The sequence below is a fragment of the Lytechinus variegatus genome, chromosome 4 (assembly GCF_018143015.1).
Source record: "Lytechinus variegatus isolate NC3 chromosome 4, Lvar_3.0, whole genome shotgun sequence".
In the NCBI taxonomy this organism is placed as follows: domain Eukaryota; kingdom Metazoa; phylum Echinodermata; class Echinoidea; order Temnopleuroida; family Toxopneustidae; genus Lytechinus; species Lytechinus variegatus.
Window position 1 is genome coordinate 31005053 of NC_054743.1, and position 26528 is coordinate 31031580.

Below are 26528 nucleotides of genomic sequence, written 5' to 3' on the forward strand. Positions count from 1 at the left end.
TGCAAATGTCACAGTGCACGCCAGTTTTGTTAAATCAATTACCAGTAGGACAAAGAGTCGAGTGTAAAATATATCAAGTAATATTTAAGGGGCGACAGTATTAATGTTATTTTCTTTGAAAATACCTTTTATATAAGCATATATATATATATATATAATACGTGTAAGCAGACTAATAAAGTAACATCTAAGGTATACAATCCAGTTTAAAGTGAACAATCCTTATTAAACATAACCATGAAAAAAAATTAATAGAGATATATGTTAGGAATATTACTGAATGAAAGAGTATACTTTTCGGATATCTGTAAATCAAAACTTGTTAAAGCGCTCACACCCACACATACCTACATCCACGAGGTCTAATTATATTATATCACCAAAATAACAATAGCTCTTATATGAAGATTCAATTTTCACAGAAATATATAAATATTTCTACACGATATTCACGATAGAATTTTCGATATTTTCCACTGGTGACCCTTCTTGTGCTGAATGATATCCATACATATATAACTTCATGAGCACCCAGACTAGCGTAAAGTCAAAAAGTACTTGCAATTAATAAAGACAAAACTTTCTGCCCGAACCCCCGTGAAACAATGGATCAAATGTTTTGGGCCTCGGCACGGTGACCGTGAGAACCCGAGTATTCATCTCGGAATGAATTAGAGAGATATTCTTTGAAAGAACGTTAACATTATTCTTTCATGTCTGCGTGTAAGGGTGTGCGTGTGTGTGTATTTTGTGTGTGTGGGGCGGAGTATCTGCAGTATTTTAAATTTTAAGTCGGGAAATGTAATGTTAACCATATTTTGAAGTGTGTAAATCCATACACACACTATAAAACTTATTATAAATTACCATTGCACTTTGATATCAGTAATGTTTGGCGATGGTTCACACATCAATCAACATTTGTAGTTAACTAAGAAAGAAAGAATCACTGGTTTAATATGACATTTATTCTGTTGAAAATAGGAGAATATTCTGCAGATTAAAGCTTAGGCACATTTAATATCCAGGTGGACATTTCCTAAAGCTGTTCGAAAGTTAAGAACGACTGGTGGACCTTTCTTACGCACTTATCCATCGCCAATGAATACACCACTTGCCACAAGAAAGGATCACCAGTCGTTCTTAGAGTCACTCGTAACTCACGAACAGCTTTATGAAACATCAAACAGGTCAGGTAACCCAATAGACAAGTATTCTCCCATCTCATGGTGTTCTGCTTAGGATTATTGCTTGCAGACGCTCACACCCTCACGCCCGCTCCCACGCACATCCTTGCGCGCACACTTCAGCATCTACTTTACAACGTCTAATTAGCCTGCAGGCACAGACCTTGGTTTTTGCAATTCGCATTGTACATAACGCAGAGTCTGAAGTAGTGAGTCTAGATTCACTATGTACTGCTGCTGGCTCTACGATATTTATTATTTGAAACAGAGATGTTGACGTCTAGTCTTCACTGTAGACATGGTATAATATTGGTTATAGTGTGAAATATGAGTCTGTGCTTATAGAGACAACTGTCTACTTTCGACAGGAGCGTACTCAACAAGTAGTTTGTTAAACGACACAACATATACTGGAATATGATATTACAACCCCTAATTAAGTAAGCAACATAAAGGGCCACACACTGTAAATGTTTAGACACACGTACTCTACACATTGTTAGCGCATGATGTCATGAGCATTATAGGTAAGCATTCATTGTGGGTGACCCAAATATCTCCTCAGCTTACCAGGCTAAAACGTTTCACAATGTAATCCATTAACTTTCCTATTCAGTGGCATGATGGGCCAAAAATTTGTAAGGGCTTTATATGGCGTATCGGGCAATTTATTTTAAAAGTTACGAGTGAGCGAAGCGAGTGAGCATATATTTTGACATTTGTATTTCAAATTTCCAATTTTGTGATAGCTTTCGACATAATATTCAGAGTTCTTTCTTTCCTTTCTTATTGTTCTCTTATTTCTTGGTCGTGAAAAACTGAGGGGGGGGGGTGCAAACGCCCCTAAGGCCCCCAATCTGTTCGCGTAACTGTTCCTCCTACAAAATAACGAGGCCTACGAGTTAAAATGTCAATAATATACAATCCAATCATTTTTTTTCTTAACTTCTTTATTTCACATCTTAAAATTCAAACAAAATATAAGATTTATATGATTAATTCAAAGACCAACAAGACTGAAAATATGGTCTCCAAGTCAAGGGCATCACCCTTTTATTGTAATTTGTAAAAGATTAAAACCTGAAAATCTGCTTGGCTTTTATCTTTTCGAAATTAATGGCGAAATCGTTATAATGTGATTTCTTAAATTCAATGTAATAATGTAGTTTCTTAAATGTTTGTATTTATTCGCTAGTAGTCACTGCGAACACTATAGAAACAAAATATCATACTTCATATGTTTATATACATCCATTATGAATAATAGTATACAAACTGAAAATGATATAGAGTAACCAGGTCAATTGAATTATAAGGAGCTGAAAAACAATTTTAATACAAATTGATCATGCAGGTGTAAGGGGATGATTAATAATCTTGCTCTGGGCAGTTAATCAAAGTATCTGAACGAATTCCCAGTTTGTACATTTCGACTAACATATAACTTTATCATGGTCTTTGTGAGAAAGTTGAAAACAGTATGAATAATCATGTTTATAAAGCGAATAAATACGCTATAAGACACGTGACATGTAGATTGGCCCCAATTTACAAAAGTACTATTATAGTAGCATTGTCATCAAATGGTAACTTTGAAAAATAATCTTCAGTTTGTTTGGAATTTATGTATAGTTTCTATATTTTGTTTGGAATTTTATGTACAGTTACCATAATAATTAATGACTGCAAAGTTGCCATAAAATCAACGTTATGTCCAACGGCGCAATGATAATTTGCGTTCATTAGATTTTAGTTTTAGATATTATAATCATTCCTGAAACATATCGGAAGTAGGTTTTTGGAGGATTTCCGAATAATTAAAATGTATTCATTTTAAATATAAACATTTCACACCAAAATTTTAAATTAAAATAGCATGACATTAACAAAGTTATTTGACTAAAATAACTTAACCTTGTGTAAAAACTACTATTGATCCTACAAGTTTTGAATAAGCACATCATAGCCAATTTTTTCATTATTCAAGGTTCTTATGTGCAACCACAGCAGTTACCGCAATGTGTGCTTACTCAACAATATCATACGATTCCTCTTGTGTTTCACGAAACAATTAACAATGCCCCTTTGTAGCAAAATCTGAGTATGCTACCTCTGAATCCATTTTCAGATTTAAGAGAGCTTATTAACGACTGTTATTCCCCCCCCCCAGAAAAGAAGTTCGTCGAGTGGAAAACATGACAAGTGTCAATACCTGCCTAGTGAAAAACATTAAACAAAGGCTCCATTTTAACATTCAAACATTGAACAGAAAACAACTTTATCGTCGGCCTTATGCCAAAAGGGCCTTAACTGCTTTTGTTCATTCCGAGATAATGGCGTTTATAAAGGTTTTGGCCTCTCTAATAATCAAAAGTTTGTGGTCGTTTTTTGCTTTTGAAGCCAATTTCGATAAACGTGTTAAGTTATTAAGTTTTACATGAAATGTGTTAAATTTATTATAAAATATTCAGAACCCCTAAACTCGGGTTAAGGCCCTTTTGGCATAAGGCCGACGTTATATAGATATACCACATTTATTCTGACCTTTGACGGAAGAAATATTGTGCTTGGATGCATATCGGGATTGTTTTCATTTTTCCCCGTTTACGCCGAAATTATGTAATTGGTTTAAAATTATCCTTACCAAGCCACACTGCCCTAAGCTTTTAGTTACATTTTTTTAATAAATCGCATTTTGCTTTTAATGTATTCCAAGAAGTAAAATTATTTTATTTGAAGTTTGGCATAACGTTAGGAATAACAAAATCGTAATTTGGTTTCGCATCAACACCTGTGGGCGGAGTGAAGTCTAAATCTGCTTCAAGGCGCAGCCGATGATGACGTCATTACGATTTGGAATTGAATTTGGTTTTATTTCTACAGTGTGGCTCGAACTCGACTGAAGTTCGACTTGAGTAGTCCTACCACCATCCTGAACTCTGATCGCTAAGATTTCATTGGTTGGAATGTACATATCAAATTTTATTGTAATTTCTTTAAAAACGATGTTGCAACGAATCGTATAGTATGCACGGGACTTTAGGCAGCACCATTAGCTCAGTCGGTAAAGAGCGAGGGGTTCGTATTCCGGTGTTTCGGGTTCGATTCCCACATGCACTAGTGCACTCTGGTAGGGCATCTAGCTTCGTCACTGGGCCCCTCTGGTAGAATCTTCTGTTTCTGTGTACACGCATTCTTACTTGTTTAGCAATAAACCAATCAGGTATGACAAAACACTACCACAAACCTAGTCCACCATCATATTACGAAATAATAACAATACAAAAATCTACCATGATGATTATTGAAATATCTAACATTGAGTAGTTCAACATCTTCCTAAGATAAACGTTTCTTCTCTCTTTGCGTGTAAGATTCCCAGATTGTGAATATAGGAATGAGGTGAAATCTTATTTGAGAACTGGCTGTCCTCTTCGACAGAAATTAGACTTAAATTCCATCTTTGAGTTAAAGTCTATCTGTACTATTTAGCATGTGCCACGATCAACACGTAATCAACCCGCTGGAATTCTTTTGGGAAACTTGCCTCCGACTAAAATTTCACACCATCAACATGTTGATTTCATTGAGACAATATTAGACACCCTTTCCCCGGTGGAAGCTTATCATGTTATAATTTATTGTAATGAAGACGTTTACTTAATAATTGAAGAGGTGTAATTAACACTTCTGGTGATATTTGTAGCAGGTCTCGGCCAGGCGGGGTTGGGTAGGAGCAGAGATCCTACACATTTAACTTTCCTCGAATCGGTCACAGCTGATATTCATCATCTCTCAACATTTTTCTGTCCTAATATTCTACGATCCCGTGCGTGGTTTCGTCATTTCGAACGGAATTTACGTTTCGGTGAGAACGTTTTAAGGATTATTCACTCATCAGTATTTGATATATATCTGAGTATTAAGGGGAGAGTGGTGACTTATCTTGGCTAGTAAGTGCAGCGATTTCTGGGAAGGTTTGACATTGGAGATCGTAATTTGGTTCATTCCTCGTTTCTTAGTCATCTATCTATCAGCATGTCTTATCAAACACAAAGAGCTAACCGCGGTCCGCTACTTGGAATGTGGCGGGCGATTCACGCGAAGGTAAGCCAATGATCATAAATAATAAAAATCAGAATCATTCCAAACCATCATCGTTCATATCAGATCATCGCACCAATTGATTTTAACCACCCATTTCCGTTTGTACAGTGACAACGGCGAACGTGGCGTTTTCACACCTAGATATTTGGAGTAATTAATGTACTATATTTTTTAAGTAAGATCATTATCGTATTTTAAATGTTCTTTGGGCTATTCAAGGAAAGGACAAATCGAATTTTCATCCGATATCCGAAAAAGTCGGTTTCATCGACAGCATCACAGTCGGACACCTGTGCTTTTCATCCAGTGGCATGCTAGGGAAGTTTTCATATCTGATAATTTGTCAAATGGACGACAAATGCTGAGTCATGGTTGATGAAGCAAGCTTCCCTGAAGTAACAATTGTTTGAAATATTTCATATGCTAATGCTTTTTTTTCAAGACAAGTCCCTATCTCTGAACAGCATTGCGGACCGGATAAAAGCTTATTATTAAAATCTACTAATCGAAATTCTCGCTTGATTTCTAATTTTGTCAGATAGATAGACCAATCGCTCTCCATGTTTCCTTGTCTCTGTTTTCTAGTGCTGTTGCCATATTACCATCGGTTGATTTGTTTAACCTTGATGCTACCATAGGATGGTCACTGATATCATTGACCACTTTTCCTCGGACACGACTTGTACCTCAGGGACCTATCCACAGAGCATTAGTCTATTGTTACTGGGGGTGCTGAGCATTGTCACAGCACCCCCAGTAACAATATATAATCCTCTGTGGATAGGTCCATGTTGTACCTTTCAATTACATTCTGTGCATACACATTACGATTCTAGACCTAACTCTTAAATGAAATTACAAGACATGTTAACCCAAAGGCATCTCATTCAGCATTCTGTTCAATAATGATAAGACACGCAAGGGCTTAATCACACTAAGATGCGGTAGGCCTACAAGTTGCTCATTCAATGGCGACTTCTTTCTTATGTCACTATACATAACACCATTCGAATTCTTCTGAAATTCTTCCAGGCCGTAGTTCTAGCCTCTTGTCCATGTGTCCCCTCCCTTGCCTGCCATCTTTCCTCCACCCCTCTTGCATTTCTACTTGCGTATCAAAGGCACAAGATTCTCAAATGTCAGTCTGGTCTAGCGAATTGGCGCCATTGAGGTTTGCCCGGATCAGGTTTTTGAAATATAAACCAAAGCCGCTAAGGAACTTATGACATGCCCCCTTTTTTGTACTTACGCCCAGCCCTCCCCTCCTTGACACGGCTGGTTTCATTTTCAACCAACCCCTTCTCATATTACGTTTAAATTTATAGAAATATTAAATATCCGAGGCTAGATGGTAGATTCATTTCTAACTACCATTTCAAGGTCAATGACACAACTAATTCATAGATATTTCCACTTCTTTAATTATGCTTGTCCTCTTTCCTATACTCTGACAAGTATCAGTCTACATGGTCCTAGCCAGAGCAATCTTTACCTTCAGAACCTGATGCCATGCCTTCATTCTTTATCCAAATTACCAACGCAGTTTGTTATATCGACTCATAAAGAAGATTTCCAATTTGTGTAATTGGAATATGTTGGCATATTCTTAAGCCATAAATACACTTTATAATGCTGCCTTCACACCAAAAAGGCTGATTCGAAAACCGTACAAGCCAATACTGAAAATAATTTAATAGTTTTAGTCTATATAGTCGATTTTACCTCAGTTACATTGACATAATGGTCGATTCCTTATACTTAACTATCGCTTTCATGTTGTATTTCAATTACAGAAATGGTGATAATTTTAGTGACACATTTCAAATGTGCATATCTCGATACTATCTGCCTTTCCATTGTTTTTCATTCATACTTTCAAATTGTCAAGCCCCTTTCCCATCAAAGAGAGTCTGGGAGTAAATTCACAATTCCTATACTGATTCTTCAGCAATACAGCAGTCTCCTGTACTTACTCGACCTTTAGGTAACGAAACACTTAATTCCAAGTGGTATAGAGACTGTTCCAAGGCGAAACCAACACCGCAGGTAAAAAACGAGAAGTAAAGTCATGCGACTAGTGGAATTCTAACTTTAACTGTGTTTGGTTAAATGTTGGTGTTTCAAATCATGGCATTCGTGCCAAATCGGGTTTGGCATTGTAACCGATCTAACATAAAGAACATTCGATGTTTAAGAATCATACGTTCAGAATTAGAGATTAGAAATATATAGCATTTTTCATAATCATATCAATCTATAGTGGCAATAAATATGTTACACATCTGGTATTGTTGTTCCGACCATTTGTTCTTGGAAGGCGCCGTTTTCTAGTGGTTCTGACTCTTTTCTTAAATCGGAGGGTCATGGGTTCGAATTCCAAAGCGTGTTTTCCTTCAGCAAGAAATTTGCCTACAGTGTGTAGTACTCTACCCAGGTGAGATGAATGGGTACCGGGTAGGATTCAAAACTCTTTGAATGCATTGAACGCTGGAAGGCAGCTCGAGCTAAAGCCATGGTATTCACTCTTTATCGCTAAAAATGATATCACATTATTTTGTATATTATTTTGAGAAGTATATGGCCAGAGTTTAAGACCGAGGTTTCACAAAATGAGGTACAAGTTGTAACTTAGTACATTATTCCGATAAGCTAGGAAAATTTCAATTATTTTCTGGATACAGACACAATTATAGTACGATTTAATGACAATGGAACTGCATGGGTCTACTGGTAGAGTCAATGGCGTAGAAATGACTCACAGATGAGTTACACCCCCTCCCCCTTTTACGCACAAAGAAGAAGATGAATTAGATTTTTTTTTAAAGAGAGAAAAGAAAACCAAAGGGGAATGGAACTAAGGAAAATATTTCTAACTTGGTCCCCAAAACAATTCCTTTTAGACTACAATACCACCCTTTCATTTCAATGCATGCCTTATGGTTATCTCATTATTGTCCTACTGATATTAAGTGACATGACCGGCGAGACTGTTCTTGCTCAGTTGCCATGGTGTCTTGCGGGTCGCAGTAGACGCCATCTATCATGGTTTCCTATATCGTGTTCCTAATATTAACCATAATCACTAACTTTACTAATAAGTGCGGCGAAATGAAAAAAAGTCCATAACGAACGATGAACAAAATCGTAGGATTAAGACCTACTTCTTCCGCTCCCTTCCCTTGGTCGATTACTGAGGGGCCATGTGGTCTCGTTTCTGAAGGCATTGGACTCAAGATTGTGAGGTTCTGAGTTCGACCCTTGCTCGGCCATTTTCTCCACTTAAACAAAAAAGGCCGAGAGTAATTTTATTGGTCTATATATATATATATATATATATATATATATATATATATATATATATATATATATATAAGGTTATCCATTATGGCTGATTAATCAAACCTAAAATAGTTTCCTATTAAATTGAATATATATTTGATTTTTATAAGAAATCCCATGGAAGATTTTTCAACATAAACTTTGTTCCCTGGACTACCCCCACCCCCATTTAACATTCCTAGCTACGCTTGTAGGCAGGGTAGATCCTGTCAACAGCACTTAGTACATTCCTGAGGGAAACCCGAAGAGCTTCTAGAATGTGCTTTCTGCATGTGATGTGAACTTATAGGATGCGTGACAGCCACGTGTTCCGCCGCTATAGTCAGGCAGTCGTTATGTATTACGTCCCACCAGAATGATCTACAACTGTTGCTTCTCCGGACACTTGCTCTCGTAGTCACGTGTTATGTATACTCTGATGAATGATGTGTTGAACAATTATTATTCAAGGAGGGGCACTGTGGCCCCCTGGGAGAATAAAATCAAAATATCACCGGACATTTCTGAGGTATAGAGGGATGAGAGAGTGGGTTGAATGTTTGATTTTCGTTTCATGATAATATTAAGGCACATTAGAAATCTAATGAAGATTATTACCCCGGTCAGATTCAATCAGTCATTCCCGAACACACACCTTCCACTCCCTCGAGATATGACTACTCCGGCCAGTCGTTCAAATCCTTCCGGGTATCCATTTCCACCTTGGTAGAGAGGGAGAGACATGCAAAAGTGTGGATTGGCGCCTTGCTAAAGGACACAAGACCAAGGTGGGATTCGAACACACAATCCTGTGATTGCAATGCGAGAGTCCGAACCATTACACCACATTAAACCACTTGATTTTCCATTACTCATGTCATGACTTTTTTGTGTGCCTATGACCCCCCCCCCGTAATTTAAGCCAATGTAAATTTAAATCTAGAACTAAAATTGCACCAGTGAATATCACCATATACATAATATAGTGATAAATGCGAAATTGGATGGATTGTAGAAAAAGTTTTCATCTATAATTTGTAATTTTGGTTTTTACAGAGGTCTCATCTTTCAAAGGTTTTTCAACTGTAAATTTTTAAATATCGTATATTGATAATCGAACTTGGAAATTCACAATGCAAATGGCAAAATTCCCATATGGAAATAGAACTATCACAGCATACAAATATTTTCTATATTGAAAATCGGTTTTATATAAACTTTTTTCTCTACAGGTTTGTTAGTTTGTTTAAAAAAATGATTTGGAAATCATTCCACTCCAAGGTCACGATGCATAAAACTTAGAATGTATGGTACTTAAACTTTAAATTTGCCCAACCGTGAAATATGCTAATGTATATAAATTACGACTAATATATGCATACATCAATAATTCAATGTAAAGAAGAATATAACAGTAAAGAACCGGATTTAATCTTGTTTGCATAGTGTCAGATCAACACCTTCAAGTTTCCTCCAAAATATTCTTTTTAAGACCAGGCATAAAAATTTTAGTTCATGTAAATGAGCAGTTATTTATGCATACATGTAAATCAGCATCTATAGTTTGTCAAGTACACAAAACCCATATCATTATCTGATTGAATATTTTGATTCCTTCAACAGAAAATGCAATGGAAATCACAAATTAATACCTAAATAAGTTTGTAAATTTACGTAATTCATGCACAAAGCAGTATCACAATGTCTATAGAAGTGCGCAACCTTTTAAATATCTTTGTAAGATAAAGAACGGCATTTCTGTTACATACCACACTAATGAAACTCACATTTTTATGTAAAAAAGGTATGCTAATTTATTTATTCAAATGACCAGAAAAAATATATGATTGTATTACCCTGCATTTCAATGGAATGAAACAAGTTAAGCTTTCTAGAACGAGACAAGGACTTCTTAGAGCAGGATGAGTTGAATAACTCCTTGGATCTTGCTAGGATTTAGTATAACTGCTAATCATTTCATCCGTGTTAAAGAGGTATTCACAATTTCTGCTACCAAATATATCTTTTTAATGGGAACAGGTCATGGTCACGTAGAAGCAGATACCAGAGTACTTGCTCACTGCGATGATGATGTAGAATAGTTACACTAAATACAGGTTCAATGGGGGCTGCTGAAATATGTGACATTATTCTCATTTAGTTTCATGTGAATGCAATTTTGATGAGATTTGCATAAATCTAAACTAAAAAATTGGGTCCCAGTCACTATTTTCATCAAATCCTAACCAAAGTTAATGTTCTAATCAAAAGTGATTGGTAGACGAGGACATTGCCCTTTTTAAATGTTATCCCATTAATATGTTTTTCTTTTACCTTTTTAAAATTTGATTTCCATGTTACTTTGTATAAAACTTTCATTTTCATGGAATCCTATTTGCCATTGATGCTTTAACTAGAAATTACGTACATGCAGAAATTTGTCTTTTATTATGTATTAGGTTTTTGTAAACAAGGGCCATTATATCGCTTTTGGCACCCTATGTAGGATTAATGCTTCATCGGAAAAGAAAGGGCAAAACACAAATTGCTTTTTGTTCAGCCCTATACCAAATTTTTGTGTTCTAGCATTTACATGAACATGTAAATTTGATATAATTTCCATAGATTTTAACATGTAGATTCTTATAGTCACTAATTTAATTCAAAACTAATGAAATATTAAAATTGATAAATTTGCAAAGGAATTATCCCTTTTAAGTGTTACATGAGATTTGGTTCACCCTAAAAACTTTTTTTTTTAATTTCAAGCAGGTTGTTTAAGCCCGTCAATCATAAATCATAAATAGTTGAAAGTTTGAATGAAGTTTAAGTTGTTGAAAACGTTTTCATTATTTAAAAAGAGTTAAAACAGTTGTGTAAAAGTTTAAACAACTTGTTGTTAGTGTGACGGGTTTAAACAGCGTGATATATTTTTTACCGTGTTGATTTTGCGCTTTTGCAGATTAGCATATATTTAGCATATAATTTAATTTTTTAATATAATCTTTGTCAAACACCAATGGAATGCTATCTAAATTTGATGCTTAGTCTGAAAATGACCCATATGTAAAGAATTAGGCGTTTGCCTTTTCTCTACAGTGAAATAATATATTTTGATGAGTATGCATGCCACGTGCATTTCCATAAAGAGAAAAGTAGGCCGACCAAGAAAGATGCATAGTTAAAATCACATTTTGAAGAAGATGTTCATAAATCAAACTGATCTCTTTACAGTTCGTAAAGCATGTTAGGTGTCAGCTGAAAAGAACTTTCAACTATACTAGCTTTTTGTACAAACAAACAGCTTTCGGGATCTTTTACACTTTCGCGAGTTTTTGCTATCAAGTCTCAAAAAATCCTTTTCTCTATTCATCTATTTATTATTATTATTAATTTTATTATTGTAATTTATTTTATTTATTTTTCAGTTTTGGGGGAGGGGTCACAAAACTGCAATATGAATGTCATATCTAATATCCTAATCATACAGGCAGCCGATTACTTCATAACTCTGCCTGGATGTGTGGGCTGATGTATATGCATGCCTAAGACACGTGAACAACTGACGAAGAATGCTTGCTGGAATTGACCTTGACGTGCTTGAGTTCAAATGGCTACATCTTCTTCATTTTCAATATCATGAGATAATTCTATGGTATGACCATTTCAATCTTTAGTAGAGGAAAAACGTGACATTTTCTTTTTAAAGTCTATAAATATATTTTTTTCTTTATTAAAATTGTTATCATTTTGACGAACGCAGCCTTCTGCCTGGTACCATGGGAATTTTGATTAGGACATAATTTGAAGCATTCGATACAATACATGAACATTATATATATATATATATATATATATATATATATATATATATATATATATGTGTGTGTGTGTGTGTGTGTGTGTGTATGTGTGTGTGTGTGTCCACTATCACTCTCTCTATATATGGCCTTCTCCGGTATGTTGAGGAATAAATCAATCAGTTTGCTGAGAAAAATGCCGTGGAAATAATATCGTAGTTTTGTAAGGAGCGAAGTTATCAAAAATAAAAGGTAAAATCACACTCTTTGTCAGTGCCCATGATGTGACAAAAAGGAGAAGTCGTGAAAACACGTCTGTTCACGGGCATACAGATTGTGAAACCCACTTTTTGTGAAAATTAACCAAATAAATCAGACACTATCTAAATGTAGAACTCATATATAATAAGTGATACAGGTGGCTAGATAATGATCGAGTAGAAATTTAAACTTGATTGAAATCACAGTTATATCTCCGCCTGAAAGTGCAGATAACCTATGAATGATTGACCATTCAATTAACTGTAATTCAAAACGTGTAAATGTGTACTGTATAGTTAAAACTATCAATTACATTATCCTTCCATATTATGTAAGAATTAATTAATGTAAAACCTGTGCATGTGTCTATAGATAAAACTATCAACGTCATTAGCCTTGCATATATGGGAATAAAAAACTGTAATGAACATCTCAAACAACTTCCTACATCTGATTTAACCCTTCATACAAATATTTTATGGAAAATTATATCTTTAAAAAATAGTTTGTGTTCTTTTTGTCTTCCGTTAAAAGCAATACAAAATCCAAATCGATTATTTTGTTGACTTGCTCAAAGCTTCTCTAACTAGTCCGTTCGAAATGGCTGGTCTAGCATGTGAAGTTCAAAAGAAAAGGGAGGATATAATAGTTCATGATTTAGGCTAATTTGTAGAAGTTTCTGGGTTTATTGGTATGAGGCTATGACTCTGCCAGAGAATGGGGTACAAAATGTTCCTATGGACAAACATTGACGTTAATTAATACTGCATCTATTCTTAATGATGTTTCCATCATCCCAACTGTCTCGTTACTCAATTTATGGAGACACCCCTAAAATGGCGGGGTCAATTGAAATACCACTGAGTAAAGGGGTCTAGAGGTCAATTAATGACTCACCGAGAAGACCAGCATCTGATAAGCACATACAATTTCGATCGCGCGTGCGTGCGTAATCGAAAACGAAGGTTCTCTGTATGAACGCCCCTTATGCATATCAGCACGTCCCCTTTGGAGTTTTAGGCCATTTTCATGAGCGCGCGCGTTGTACCTCAAACTAGGGACTCCGATTACCTGGTCAGAGCCTAAAAGGTAAATAAACTTTCCGGCTGGTTATTTGAATTCAGTCGGCATACTGGGTTTCGCTAGAATAGTGTCAGTGTCGTCTGTGTGGATTCGGTACACAATCCGATCAGCCATTTAACATTCTTTACTCCCCTTGGATAAATACACATAAATAACCAACATGGCCGCGCAAGTTGCACCAATGGGCGATCAGCGAGCCATCAGAAGGAAGGTAAGACTAACAAAGGCTCATTTTCTTTAACAACAGTTCAAATTTATAGGATTGTAAAACCGAAGGTCACGTGCCACAAGAAGTCTAGTTATCCCATAATGTCTTTTTAAGGACCGTAACACCCGCTTGGACGTACACATACAAAACCTTTACCCCCTTGCACACGGCACCAAAGTAGGTAGCTATTAAACCCTCGCGTACTTACACAAACTGGACAAAACGGAGGGTGATCATCAAAGTTATTATCAAACTGAGATAACCAGATTGAGTCTTGATATATTCTTAGTGATGACACACCTGTCCTTGTCTGGTTTGCACCTACATATGAGTTCACAAGCAACAAATCTGTGCACACGGGTGCATTCCTTGCGCTCCGAGTATCCTTAGCTGATACTGATATCAAACCATTATATTATTTTCACATCTTCATTAGATTGATGTCATGGGCGAGACATTTTATTTGTTCATCAAACCTATGAACATAACTCGTTTCTTTTTGTATTTTTGCTTTCAATATCGCATATCGGGTTCAGCATGTTTATTTATAAACAATATATGAAACATACACCTGTAGACAACAATCGAAAGAAGATGTCATTTTCTGCTGATACTGTCTTGGCCTTTTCATGTTTAGAAAGGGTGATCACTGTGGACCACCATCCACCGAGATTGTTTATTTGTATTATTCTTGTTCTGGAAACATCGCCCCTTCATTTGTTTTTTTTTAACGCATTCCATCCGTGGTGCCGTGACTTGAAAGCCTTTCTTCAACAGAGGCCGATATTCATGATATCCAAACTGATTTGAGACTTTTAAATCGAAACCTCGTAGGTTTCGTTGAAACATAAAATATAGAAATAGAATGAGAAAATTTATCGATTTACAAATGTTGATACTGTTAATAATCTTTATCATGAAATATACTCTTAAAAATAGTAAGGATAATAATGCTTGTAATGACAATGGATTGTTGGAAATTAGTTTATTGACAGCGATGAAAGCATATACACTAATACGCAATTAGTTAACGAAATACAATGTGCGACAGATTTGCCATTTCTATCAATTATTTTTACGATATTTTGCAATACTTAACATGTTTTTCCAAGTATATATAACCACAGTTCATTCCCCTCAAAACGAATAAATTAATAAATACAATATTTACGAAAATTATATTTAACTGCATCCTCCCACAGTACTTAATTTAAACAACGTATTCTGTAAGACCCTGTGAGTTTCAGTGCACTAAGGAATGAAACTCTATATAGTTTGATATAAACAAAATATCGGCAGATATTAACAAAAACCCCGTCAATTGTAAACATATATTCAAAATATAGTCCTATACCAGCATTATAGCATTGTATGTTTACAAGAAAATATTCCATGAAAGAAGGTGTGTGAATTATTTGGACCTACAAAGGTAAGAAATTAGAAAATTATAAACATTCACTAGATTAATAAGATATTTGAAGAGTAAATTTATTTTATTTATTTATTTATTTATTTTTTTTTTGGGGGGGGGGATAAGCCATAACAGTCTTGTTGGTTTTCGCTCAAGGCCTGTTTGCTTTTAAGTTGTTTGAAATGTTATATACATGTACATATTTCATTCATGCAATGTTACACGATTGTGTTATACTGCCCAAATAGCCTGTATTGCAAGAATGATATCGGGCCTTTAAGGGAGAGTGGTTTAGTCAGAGATTTATGGAGGATAACAATTGGAATGTTATTGAATTAATGATTTAATACCTTCTGAATACCTTTTGCGTCCATGATGTTCTTGAGGAGGGGCTGTATTCTACTGAACATTCTACATTGTGTGTGCGTGTGGGTGCCTTGGAAAAGCGAGACGTGTGTGTGTGTGTTGAAGATGTGCAATTTGGATAGACAGGGAATGGGTAAGAAATGCTGGGCTGGAGGGGTCGCACTGTTGAATGGATCCGCATGATTGATTGAAGATTTCATCAAGTGATGCGTCTTAATACTAAACTTCTGGTGAGTGCCAGATAATTGGGGTTTGGGTAATAACTTTACAAGGAGCAACTGTCTGGGAGAATGTCGCATGCCTAAATGTGGAAACCCCTCCCTCTCTCCAAGGAACTTTCTTCCATCTTCTGTTAACCCCATAAAAGGTCGTTGCATTCCTATCGAGTATGAATTCCTATCCTCCCGATACCAGATGCCCTAGATTTGTTACCCGCCCATCCGCCCGCTTCCACATCCTTCCAGCATCTAGGAAGCACGCGCGGAACCAGAGGGAGTGGATCTAACTGGCCAATGAGATTTCAGAACTACCTGCGAGTACCTGTTTTTTGCGCGCTTGCTACCTTCTAATTAAAGACATCAAGGAGGACACGTGCGTACTAACCCACCAGAGCGTACGATTTATTTACGAATTGTAATTGCTGAAGTAGTACTACTTCATCTTACTTCCAGTTATCACTGTTGCTGTGACTGTCGTAGTGGATAAAGCCATATCCTCGCCTCTCCTTTACTGACTCATTTAGCCTTGGTATAAGGATACACGCTAATCTATCAAGATGGCGACACAGGCTGCACCTATGGGCGACCAGCGTAAACACGCTGCAAAGGTAAGCCGAAACTTTAGGAAAACAACCGAAAACCTGATAGGAAATGAAAACACTTTGAAATTATTTTGACATCATTGGCGCGCGTCCGTTTGTGCGCAGAAAGATTATACGTTTATCCCTGATGGAACACGCATGTAGATTCATCCTCCAATAATACTTCCATCTTTGTCCACTTGGAGGATATGGGATTCATGAATTCTATTGCATAAAAGAGCCCCTATCTGTGAACGCGCCTCGTCACTCCTATTCCGTCATTGTCCGGGCTTTCTGGTTCAACGTGGTAGTAGCTTTGGTGAAGCTCATTTCAAACATTCTTAATATCCCCTTCTCGGTGGTTACAGACAAGAAGATTAATTGAAATGGCCGTTCAGGCAGCACCTATGGGCGACCAGCGCCAACATTCTCTTAAGGTAAGCTTGATCATAAAAAGAATTAAGGGCGACTTCGGATATATGCCAGTTCAAGGTTCCTAATCATACAACATTCCCTTGGTAAAAAAAAGTTTTGCATCATACCGCAACACCAGGGTGTAAGCTTCATTTATCTTTGTATGGGCATTGCAAATTAGTGAAGAATTAATTGGATAATTAATTGATGTCTGACATTCCTCGGGTATTAGCTACTTGCCAGAGACGCGCAGCGTAGCGGCTAAATAATTGTTCTTTAGTATGTCCATTTGAGTTCGATAATAAATTATCATGAATCACAATATAATGCGTTTGCTCTTTTGGCTTTATCAAATTCTCTTTATGAAATATTGAATTTTCCCTCTGCAAGATGACACACCTTGAAAGATTTAAATGTCAAATTTTGGGTCATCAATTACCCACAATCTTAATCACTGTGAATACTTTTCACACTTCATTAATAATTGTCGAATCCTACAATCTATTGTCATTTAATCTGAAAGTTGAATATCCCCATGCTTCGTTTCGCTGAACTTCTTATTCATTTATCATCATCTTCTAAACACTTTTATATCCATATTAACTGATGTGAATATATTATATTCATGCTTGCTCGAATGGTTTCAAGTGTCATTTTCATCATCTATGACGATAAATGCTATTGTTTGTTGGAGTTCATCTTCTTTGTATATATTTTTCAATATTATAATCATTCCGTTTTGAGGATTATTTTTTTATATTATTGTCAGTTCTTTTTGCCCAATTCTTTTTAGGTCATAGGACATGCTTCCGCGTTATTCCACTACTATGAGTATGCTCTTCAGAATGTAGTGACGGATGACTCTTTGTAATACATCTGTACTTTGTGATATTAGCTTGGCAAAGATTGTATTAAGTTGTCGTGGTATGCATGTTCAATTATTGAAACGCATCGATATTGTTCGTCTTTTTTCAAGAAAATAATCTCGGAGATAATGATTTAATTCTGAAATTCATATGCTTCCTTCGAATAGATACTCGTATACTCCTAGAGGAGATAGGCCTCTGAAGTGAGATCATTTTTCTTTTCGTCTTCTTTTCAAGAAGACTTTCAGAAATGATGATTGAATTCCGTAATTCAAATGCTTCGTTCGAATGAATACTCCGACACTCCAAGATGAGTTAGGCGTCTGAAGAGAGATTGCTATAACTTTTTGTTCAAGGATTGCAAATAGCAGTCGATTTTCTTCTTTTTGCGATGATGCATCTAAATTTTACGCGTGTCAGTGCATGCGTCGATAAAAGTGCGTCACTTTTACAATCCTACTAAAAATAACTTCGATCATTGTCGACCGATCATCTGCAATGTTCTGCATTTCTTAACCAGCTCTATTTACCATTTTACAGTACTCTAGAACCCCAATCATTACCATTGGATGTACCCCTCCTGAAACTAATCGAAATTCTTGGCGATGTTGGAATAGCTTTGGTAAATCCCAGGGGCGTTACATCGTAAGCCCGAAAGCGATTCGTTTCCGGCGACGACGTGTCCTAGATCTCATCTCTATCATCTGTGACTGCCAAATGCAGTTTACCATTGTCATGATTGTCGTTTATTTTTGTTTCTCGGAATGCTGGGTGTAATTGGATCTGACTTTTGATAGACGACTCCTCCGCATTTAAGTGATGAATTCATCTTATACTTTACTTCATTCTGTATTCTAGTTAATGATCATAGGTCCCGGTCCTGGTTTATAAACTTCAAAATAACGAATGCAAACACAACCGTACAATGGCAGTTTGTCCTAAGGACCTATAGCAACGGGTACGATTTTATTTATTGGAATGCATGAAGAAGGCGATAACTTCTTACATTCACATTATAAGTATTATACTTTTACCTTCTTCAAGACCAAAAGTGGTTGAAGAATCAAACCATTAGTTTTCCTTGGTAGTATAAACTCTAGTTCTTGAGGAATCAATCCGGACATTGTCCTGGTTTATAAAATTTAAAATAACGAATGCAAACACAGCTGCACAATGCCAATTTATTCTAATGGTCTATAGCAACGAGTACGATTTTCTTCTTTGAATCCAAGTGGAAGGCGATAACTTCTTACATTCACATTTTAAGTATTATACTTTTACCTTTCTCAAGACCAAAAGGGGTTTGAAGAATCAAAACCATTAGTTATTCTTGGCAATATAGTTTCTAGTGATTGAGGATTCAACCCCGACATGGTTTAGGCAATCAGCAATGTGAAATGTTGTTGCAAAACATAGACCACCCGAAATGCACACCATCATCTTCAGGGGGTGCAATGAAATGAGAAATATGTCTAATATTTTTCCATCCTCACTAGATTTACAGTGTCAGTTCTATCTATATCGCAACTGTTGACTAAAGAGAGAAAAAAATCAGATGACATTTTTTCAATACATTGTTATTGTTCTCTTTCTTAAAATAACGTGATTCGTAAAAAAAGCGATATAATGATAACACCAATTAGGTTTTTTTTTTTTACAAATTATACTAAACTCATATACTAAGCATAATACAATACGAATGCAGATGACTCCTTATACAGTTATAATAATAATAATTGGATTTATATAGCACTTTTCCAGAGGATACCGAGCGCTGTACAAGGACTGTTTATGAGGACCGTCTGCAAAAAAATCATAAAAATCAAATATTGGGCCTAAAGGAATGGTTAATGAATAACTTAAAGCTGTCCGAAGACATCCAGTATTGATATTTCTGAATAAAGATAATTATTTGCGCTAAAAGTATTTTGATACCGTGCAGTGCAAAAATTAGCTGTGAGCAGCATTTGAATAGGGTAAATATATAATGTCCTCTTTTAAGTTGTTTATGAAAAAGTAAAATTGGAAAAAAAGTTACCTTCATCACCAATCAAGAGTATAACATGAAGGAGTAAAAGTGGAAAATGAAATTAACCCTCAAATAATTGGATTACATTATGATATCTAATGATAATCTGGCCAAGGAGGATTGTCTATTGTTACTGGGAGTACTGTGACAATGCTCATCACCCCCAGTAACAATAGACTAATCCCCAGTGGATAGGTCCCGGGTGATAGTATACAGAAGATGCAAAGAATTGGTGAAATAAACACAGAAATCTATCTCCTTCAACATTTAGAAACATGCTGCAAAATAATTAGATAAATGCAACGAAGAAAACGTCTTTTAGAATCATTTTCAAAAAGTAACGATAAATAGCAAAGTAAATTCAATCGTTGATAGACCGAGCTGTGCAAACGACTAAATAAAAATGTAGAAAATGAAATTTTAAAAAAAAATCGAAATGTCGAAAACGAAGCTGAAAATCATGTTATTGAAAATGCATTTTTCACAGAATGTGTATAAACTTCGGAAAAAAATGAAAGAATGAACGAAAGAAAGAACGAAAGAAAGAAAGAACGAGTTATATTTAAATATTTCAAATGGAACTCAAAATTGTACAGAAACTCATTAAGGAATGGTACCACCGGAAACACGTCGGGTACTGCCCCGAAGATTTTCAACTAGTATAAAATTAAATAGTAAATAGTAAAGAAAAGGAGAAAAAAAAGGAAGAAGAAACAAAAGTATGAAAAAGAAATGTCTGGTTATGAAATTCCAGATTAACAACATAAGTAAAAATTACTTTGTATTAAAGCTTAGGTCAGCTCACCCCTAACAAAATTCCCCGGCGCCGCCCGTGCAGATCATATTCGAGTAAATAGGTTTGATTAGAGGATCCGACCCCCCCCCCATAAAAAGGCACAAAAATAATGCCAACTTGAGTATAAGCATATTACATTGAAAAAGGAGGACAAAAAAGTAATCATAATGGTTGAAGAATTCCAAATACTAAATTATTATCATTTCTAATCCATAAATTTACAAATGCAATTTGCAATTTAAAACTTCCTCAAAATTTGGGAAGCAGAGAAAATTCAACTTATCATTTTTCTTAGTATTCACGAGGGCGGACCGTCAAAAGATTAATAAATTACAGTCATGTGACCAATAGGAAAGTGACAGGTTTTGTTAATAAAATTTGAGAGTTTGAGTTAGGAAAAAAACAATGCAACGTGTGCAATGTTACAGTATTTGATTAAAAAAAAACAAGAGACATCACTGGTGCAAACTGAGTGCATCCACGTTGTTGGAGAACGCTTCCGATCGTATCAAAACATATTCACAAAACAATCTGGGTCTATCATCTTTGTCGTGACTCATATATTAAATCACTCAAATTATTTGGTAATTGGCATCAGCCTTGTCGTGAAATCAATATCAGACGATACTTGTCACCTTTCTCCTACATCTGTCTTACATTTGCTCGCTAGTCATAAAATTAGATTCCTCTCCCGGTCATCTTCGATAAGATGTCATACAGGCCTTGCGCATCGCTGTGTTTCGTGACTCGGTCTTTCCAACTTGTCCCCACTTTCTAAAAATATTCCGCCAATCAGCAAGCAGCATTAAGAGTGGCGGAGACACATTCCTGGCATTCGCGTTGTCTAAACCAATGCATATGTCACATCCCCGAGGAGAAGAAGGAGAAAAAAAAGAAAGAAGACAACGTCGAAAATCTAATTATATACCTCCACTCCCACAAAAGGGTGAAAACGCATTCTAAGAGTGTGCTGGTCGAGATGCACTTGCCATTGTCAGGGGTGACCGCGTAGCCAGTGACATCAGTCTCAATATTCCAGTTCCTACTCCTCGCCGGCGCCATTTTTACATAGGCTTAATACATTCTTTTTGTTTCCTGGACGTGTGTTTTAGTAACCTTAATTATGGCGACCAAAGCAGCCCCTATGGGAGACCAACGTTATAATCAGATGAAGGTAAGGTATTTAGGTAAAATTCTCTGGTAATAGCTATAGACCTTCGAAGAAATTGCCTGCCATTGCAACAAATACTACAATGTTTTACATTTAGTGGTATACGGTGACAATGGGGGGAAAGATTCTTAATAAATTATTTAAACTTTTAAAGGCATTATTAAAATCAAATCATTTTTGGCCAAATTCTCATTCATTTACTTAATTGCGAAGTACAATTATTATCTGCCGCGTGATATATTTTTTGCTGCAAACAACTGGAGGCAAATCCAGGGGGGGGGGGGCGTTTCATGAAAGGACTTGTCGGACATTTTATCCGACAAGTACCAGTTTATCCGACAGTTATCATAGGAACAGTGCCTCTCAGCCAATCAGAATCAAGGAAAGATGTCAGATCTGACAACTTGTCGGATGAAAATATTGATGAAACGCTCCCCAGATGTAGCTTTTACTCCTATGAAATGCTACGCAGGTTTCATGAATTATCTCTTTTTTTAGAAATTCGTTTTTACTATTTTTTTTTTAATTTTGTAATACTTCTCATTTCAGTGCAAAAATCAATAGAATCTGCGTTTGAGTACTTTGGAAACTGGCAGTCATTAGAGGATGGTATAGATTTAATTGATTACCGCTAAAATAAAAAAAATTGTCGATAATTTTTGTCTTCCAGACAAGAGAGTAAACGAATCAATTTCCATATTATTGCGGTCAACGGCAAGCAGAAGTTTCTTTTTCTTTTCCAGTTTTAAGTGAATTGACTTAAAGGTTGTCAAGTGGGTTATGTAGAAAAAGTATCTTTCATTGACTTCGAAAGGAATGTAGCAAGGTTGAATCAGTGTCGCACTGATGAGGGTTTGCGGTCTGCATGGAATCCCTTAAAAATCGTGTTGTTTTTGTTACTATATGGATTGACTTTTTGAACACCAAAATTAACATCAATTTCCTTTAATATGGAATCAATTCGACCTATTCAGTCAAAATATAGATTATAGAATTAATAATGTAAGAAATGTTGATCTCGCAATTTTTGCTTGCTTTCTTGGCTTGCTCGCAAATTTGCAATACAATGGAACGGTATGATTATTTTTGTTATAAATTTCCTCAACGAACGATTAAAAAATGAAACTTTCGATAACTACTGATGTTCATTACCATTTTAAGCGCCAGAGCCTTTTTAACATCAGTTTATGAGGTTCATAATCTATTAATGAAAAGAAAAGATGATAATAACGGTACAATTCACTTTCTTTCAAAATATTTAAGATACAATTTTGATAGATGAAGTACTGAGATATTGCCGCCCGTTTTATTTACTTTATTTAACAGACTTAGCATATTTCATTAAATATGAGCAGCATCCCCGGGATTTTTTTATAGTTGAAATCGGGAACATGATTTCTTTTTTAACGAAAACTTGCATTCGAGGATCGGCTTGACCAAAAAAGGGCACCGTAAGCACGCAGAATCGAAAGTGAATTACATTTGATAGACCAAATTCATTGGTCCATTCTCATTGGTAAAACAAACATGTTCTCTGTTCTAAAACATTCACCAAGAAAAATAATTGAAGAATGGATTCTCTTTGATTTTAGGCAAAAGGCAAATACTACTTAAGACAGAACTCAAGTTTAATGAGGTGATTTCTAAATGCTCACCATTGGTCGATGTAAAACCCCAGCAAAACACATGCAGCAAGAAAAAAAAAGCAGTTAAGATAAGTGATTTTTTTTAAAGAATAGTCTCATGAAATGTACGGGTAATGAAAATGTAAAGTGAGATATTCTCATGGTGAATGTTTTTTTTTAGCATGTCTTACAAAAAATTTTTTTTTTTCATATCAAACATAAATTAATATTGATCTCAAAGTGTAATTCATAAATAAAAGGTGAGATTTATTTCAGTTTGAGTTTAAACTAAAATTTATTACAAATCTTTGTAAAACATGGCACAGGATAAGATTTAATTAGATATCACTTTCTCCAAATAAAATATCTAAAAGTAACAAATATTCGTTATCATTCTTCGGCCAGAATTATAGGCAGAAAGTTCAACATTATAGATAAATGTTTAAAAAAAAGTGGGATGTACGAATCACAAAGCGAGTATACTGATGTGAGCGCTTCGTAAAAATACTTTCACTACAATCTTTGTGAAATTGATTCTTTGGGAAGGGACTCGGCAAAACACTTTCCTCTTTACGAAAACAATACCTCTCCTTACCAAAAACAATGACGTATACATCATGGTCAAAGAAAGATAAGTGAAATACCACAACATCACTGTCAAAGTCGTTTTGGTTTTCGGTACCCTTCAGACACTGCCCACATTGAAATTATTCTAACCCCCCTCCGACATATTTTTTAGAGTGAGCGGTATAAAAATGCGGGAAGGCTATCCAAGTAGGCATTTCAGAATCCTGCAGAGTTAGATTTGTCTATACGAGGGCGAATCCTCCACAAGTTACCAACTGACGTGGTTTTGAAGTGAGGAATGCAGTGAGTGAAAGCTTACATTTTGAATATTATAACCTAATTTCACACGCGCTGCTGTGAAAGACATCTATTTACTTCTGAAAGGGCTCATCTTGGTCACTGCAACTAGAGTTGTACGCGAAACAGGAGGCGTTATTTCGAGAATTTCTCAAAGATTCTCCTTTGTTGTGGCACTGAAGGCGTATTTTGGGGCTCTTTTGAGCAGGATTTGGCTGGGAAAAGAGGACCAAATTGAAGTGAGATCAGTATGTGTGAAGCAAATCGAGGACCCTCCTACGGTGATCTAAGGCAGCGTCAGATGAAGGTAATAAGATAAATACATCTCAGACTATTCTTGAACAATCTTTTTTTTTTTTAATTATGTGTTTTATTGGTATTCAAAATCACATATAATCGCAATATTTACAGGTAATTGGAATGATTTGAAACAGTTCAAAAGCAGTAAAATCACAAAACAAAGATGAAATAAAAAAATAAATGGAAAAAAAAAATAAATAAAAAAAAAAACAACTTTTGAATAATCATGACTCGCAAGGTACTTTAAATAACTGAAATAATGTCACGGGCGCGAGCGATGAAGTTGTTTGTAGGTTTTCTATAATGTGGAAATGTTCATGTCAGCTGTATCTGATTGGGTCATTCAAGCAGCAGAAACTAACGATAAAAATAAATTATAGTACATAGGTAATAGATAATGGGTTCGTAAGAAGCATCAAAATAGGCCTATTGGTCAACGATGCGTTAACTATTTTGCTATCCATATTTATTGTGATAGTCAACAAAAGATAAAGATAGAATCTGTTGATAGCTTTCCATCTTTATTGGCTGACCTAACCAATGCCTGATCCCATGATAACTGAACGAGGGTAGGTTCGTCTGGTGTTCTGACAATGGCGAATTAGGTTTGCAAACATTTCGACGCGGAAAAACATTTCATCGAGATAATGAACCTATTAATGAGCCACACCCTTTTAATTGCAAATTAGTCTTCTGGCCTGCTTGACAGTAGATTGAGCTATTAAGTACATTGTGCATGTATTTATAGATTAATTTGGCATATTAAGATCTTGAACACAATTGGTATTCAAGTAAGGAATCGTGCTAATGAAGTAGGTTTGTAGGTTATGATGGTTAATCAACAACCGTCATATGGACTTTCTAAATAAGGTTCACTGATAGGTGAAATACTGCAGAGTAATTCAATTTCAAGGCATTGCGTGCATGCTCTATTCCTCAGTGCCGTTTTCCTATTGTCATCTGGCCATGTGTTAGTAAGTGATTGCCAGTATGTGTATCAAATATCCTTCATTTTGGTTTCAATTTGGAATACGATATGGAGTGATGCCTTCGAATTGTTACAGTACGTAGTATATTTTTGTCTGCTTAGATCATGGACAAGTTTAGATATATTATTGTCAGAATGTTTTTGACATCGTATGGCTATCTAGTATCAGTTTTAGTTTTGGTCCTTTCTGGTATCTTCTGGTATGCAACTGTGCGCTTTACCTTTCAAACTGAAGAAATAAGATATTATGATTAAACATGATTTTTGATGACATCACATACCATCTTCCTTTTTTTCGTAAACACTGACACTATTACTACACGCTCATCATCTAATCATGCCCAAACCGTGCATTTACAGGGTTGGTAAAGGTTTTGAGATGTTTTTACTTTCGGAATGTTTTTTTTGAAGCAAATTACCAAAACTAATAAAAAGAAATATTACATTTCAAAAAAGATATTGAAAAAGAATTTATTAGTTTATGTGAAGGCCTATTCTTTAAAAGTCACGTATTTTTTTTTCGAATTCTGGATTTAAACTCTGGATTGATAAATTGAAAGTGAACTTTAAAAATGAGGTGTTCTCGTTTGCATCCTGATTGGTCCATTGCCGTGATGAACTTTAAGAATGTCTAAATATGGATAGAGAGAGAGAGAGCGTTTTGGTTTCCATGTTCGTTCTTTTCTCCCACAAAACAAATTGGGTACAATGGCACATTTTTGGCATTCCATAGATAGACGATGCCCTCTTGATGAAACAACGTCCTGCTGTGTGTTGTGCATATATGATACGGCTATAGTGCTCATTTGTCATGTTTGTCGAGTTCATTGTAATGTTTCTCGCGAATTCCGCGAGCCCCTCATTCTTTGGATAGGACGTTCACACGGGTCAATCTCGTTTTGTTTATTCCTAGTACTATTGTTTTCATTAATCAT

General features: G+C 35.6%; 1 protein-coding gene across 7 annotated transcripts in view; it reads left to right on the plus strand.

Moving 5' to 3' along the window:
• Nucleotides 1-4951: 4951 nt before the first annotated feature.
• The window catches only part of LOC121413829 (myophilin-like), a 43592-nt gene continuing 22015 nt past the window's right edge, over nucleotides 4952-26528 (plus strand). Inside the window, exon 1 of one of the 7 annotated variants that reach the window (XM_041606793.1) lies at nucleotides 4952-5294. In XM_041606793.1, coding sequence (XP_041462727.1) covers nucleotides 5226-5294 — 69 coding nt within the window. In that variant the 5' untranslated portion in view covers nucleotides 4952-5225. Of the gene's footprint in view, nucleotides 5295-13772; nucleotides 13968-16374; nucleotides 16568-21627; nucleotides 21820-24528; nucleotides 24613-26528 lie in introns of those variants that run through there. The other 6 variants (XM_041606791.1, XM_041606792.1, XM_041606798.1 and 3 more) reach the window with 6 other exon arrangements.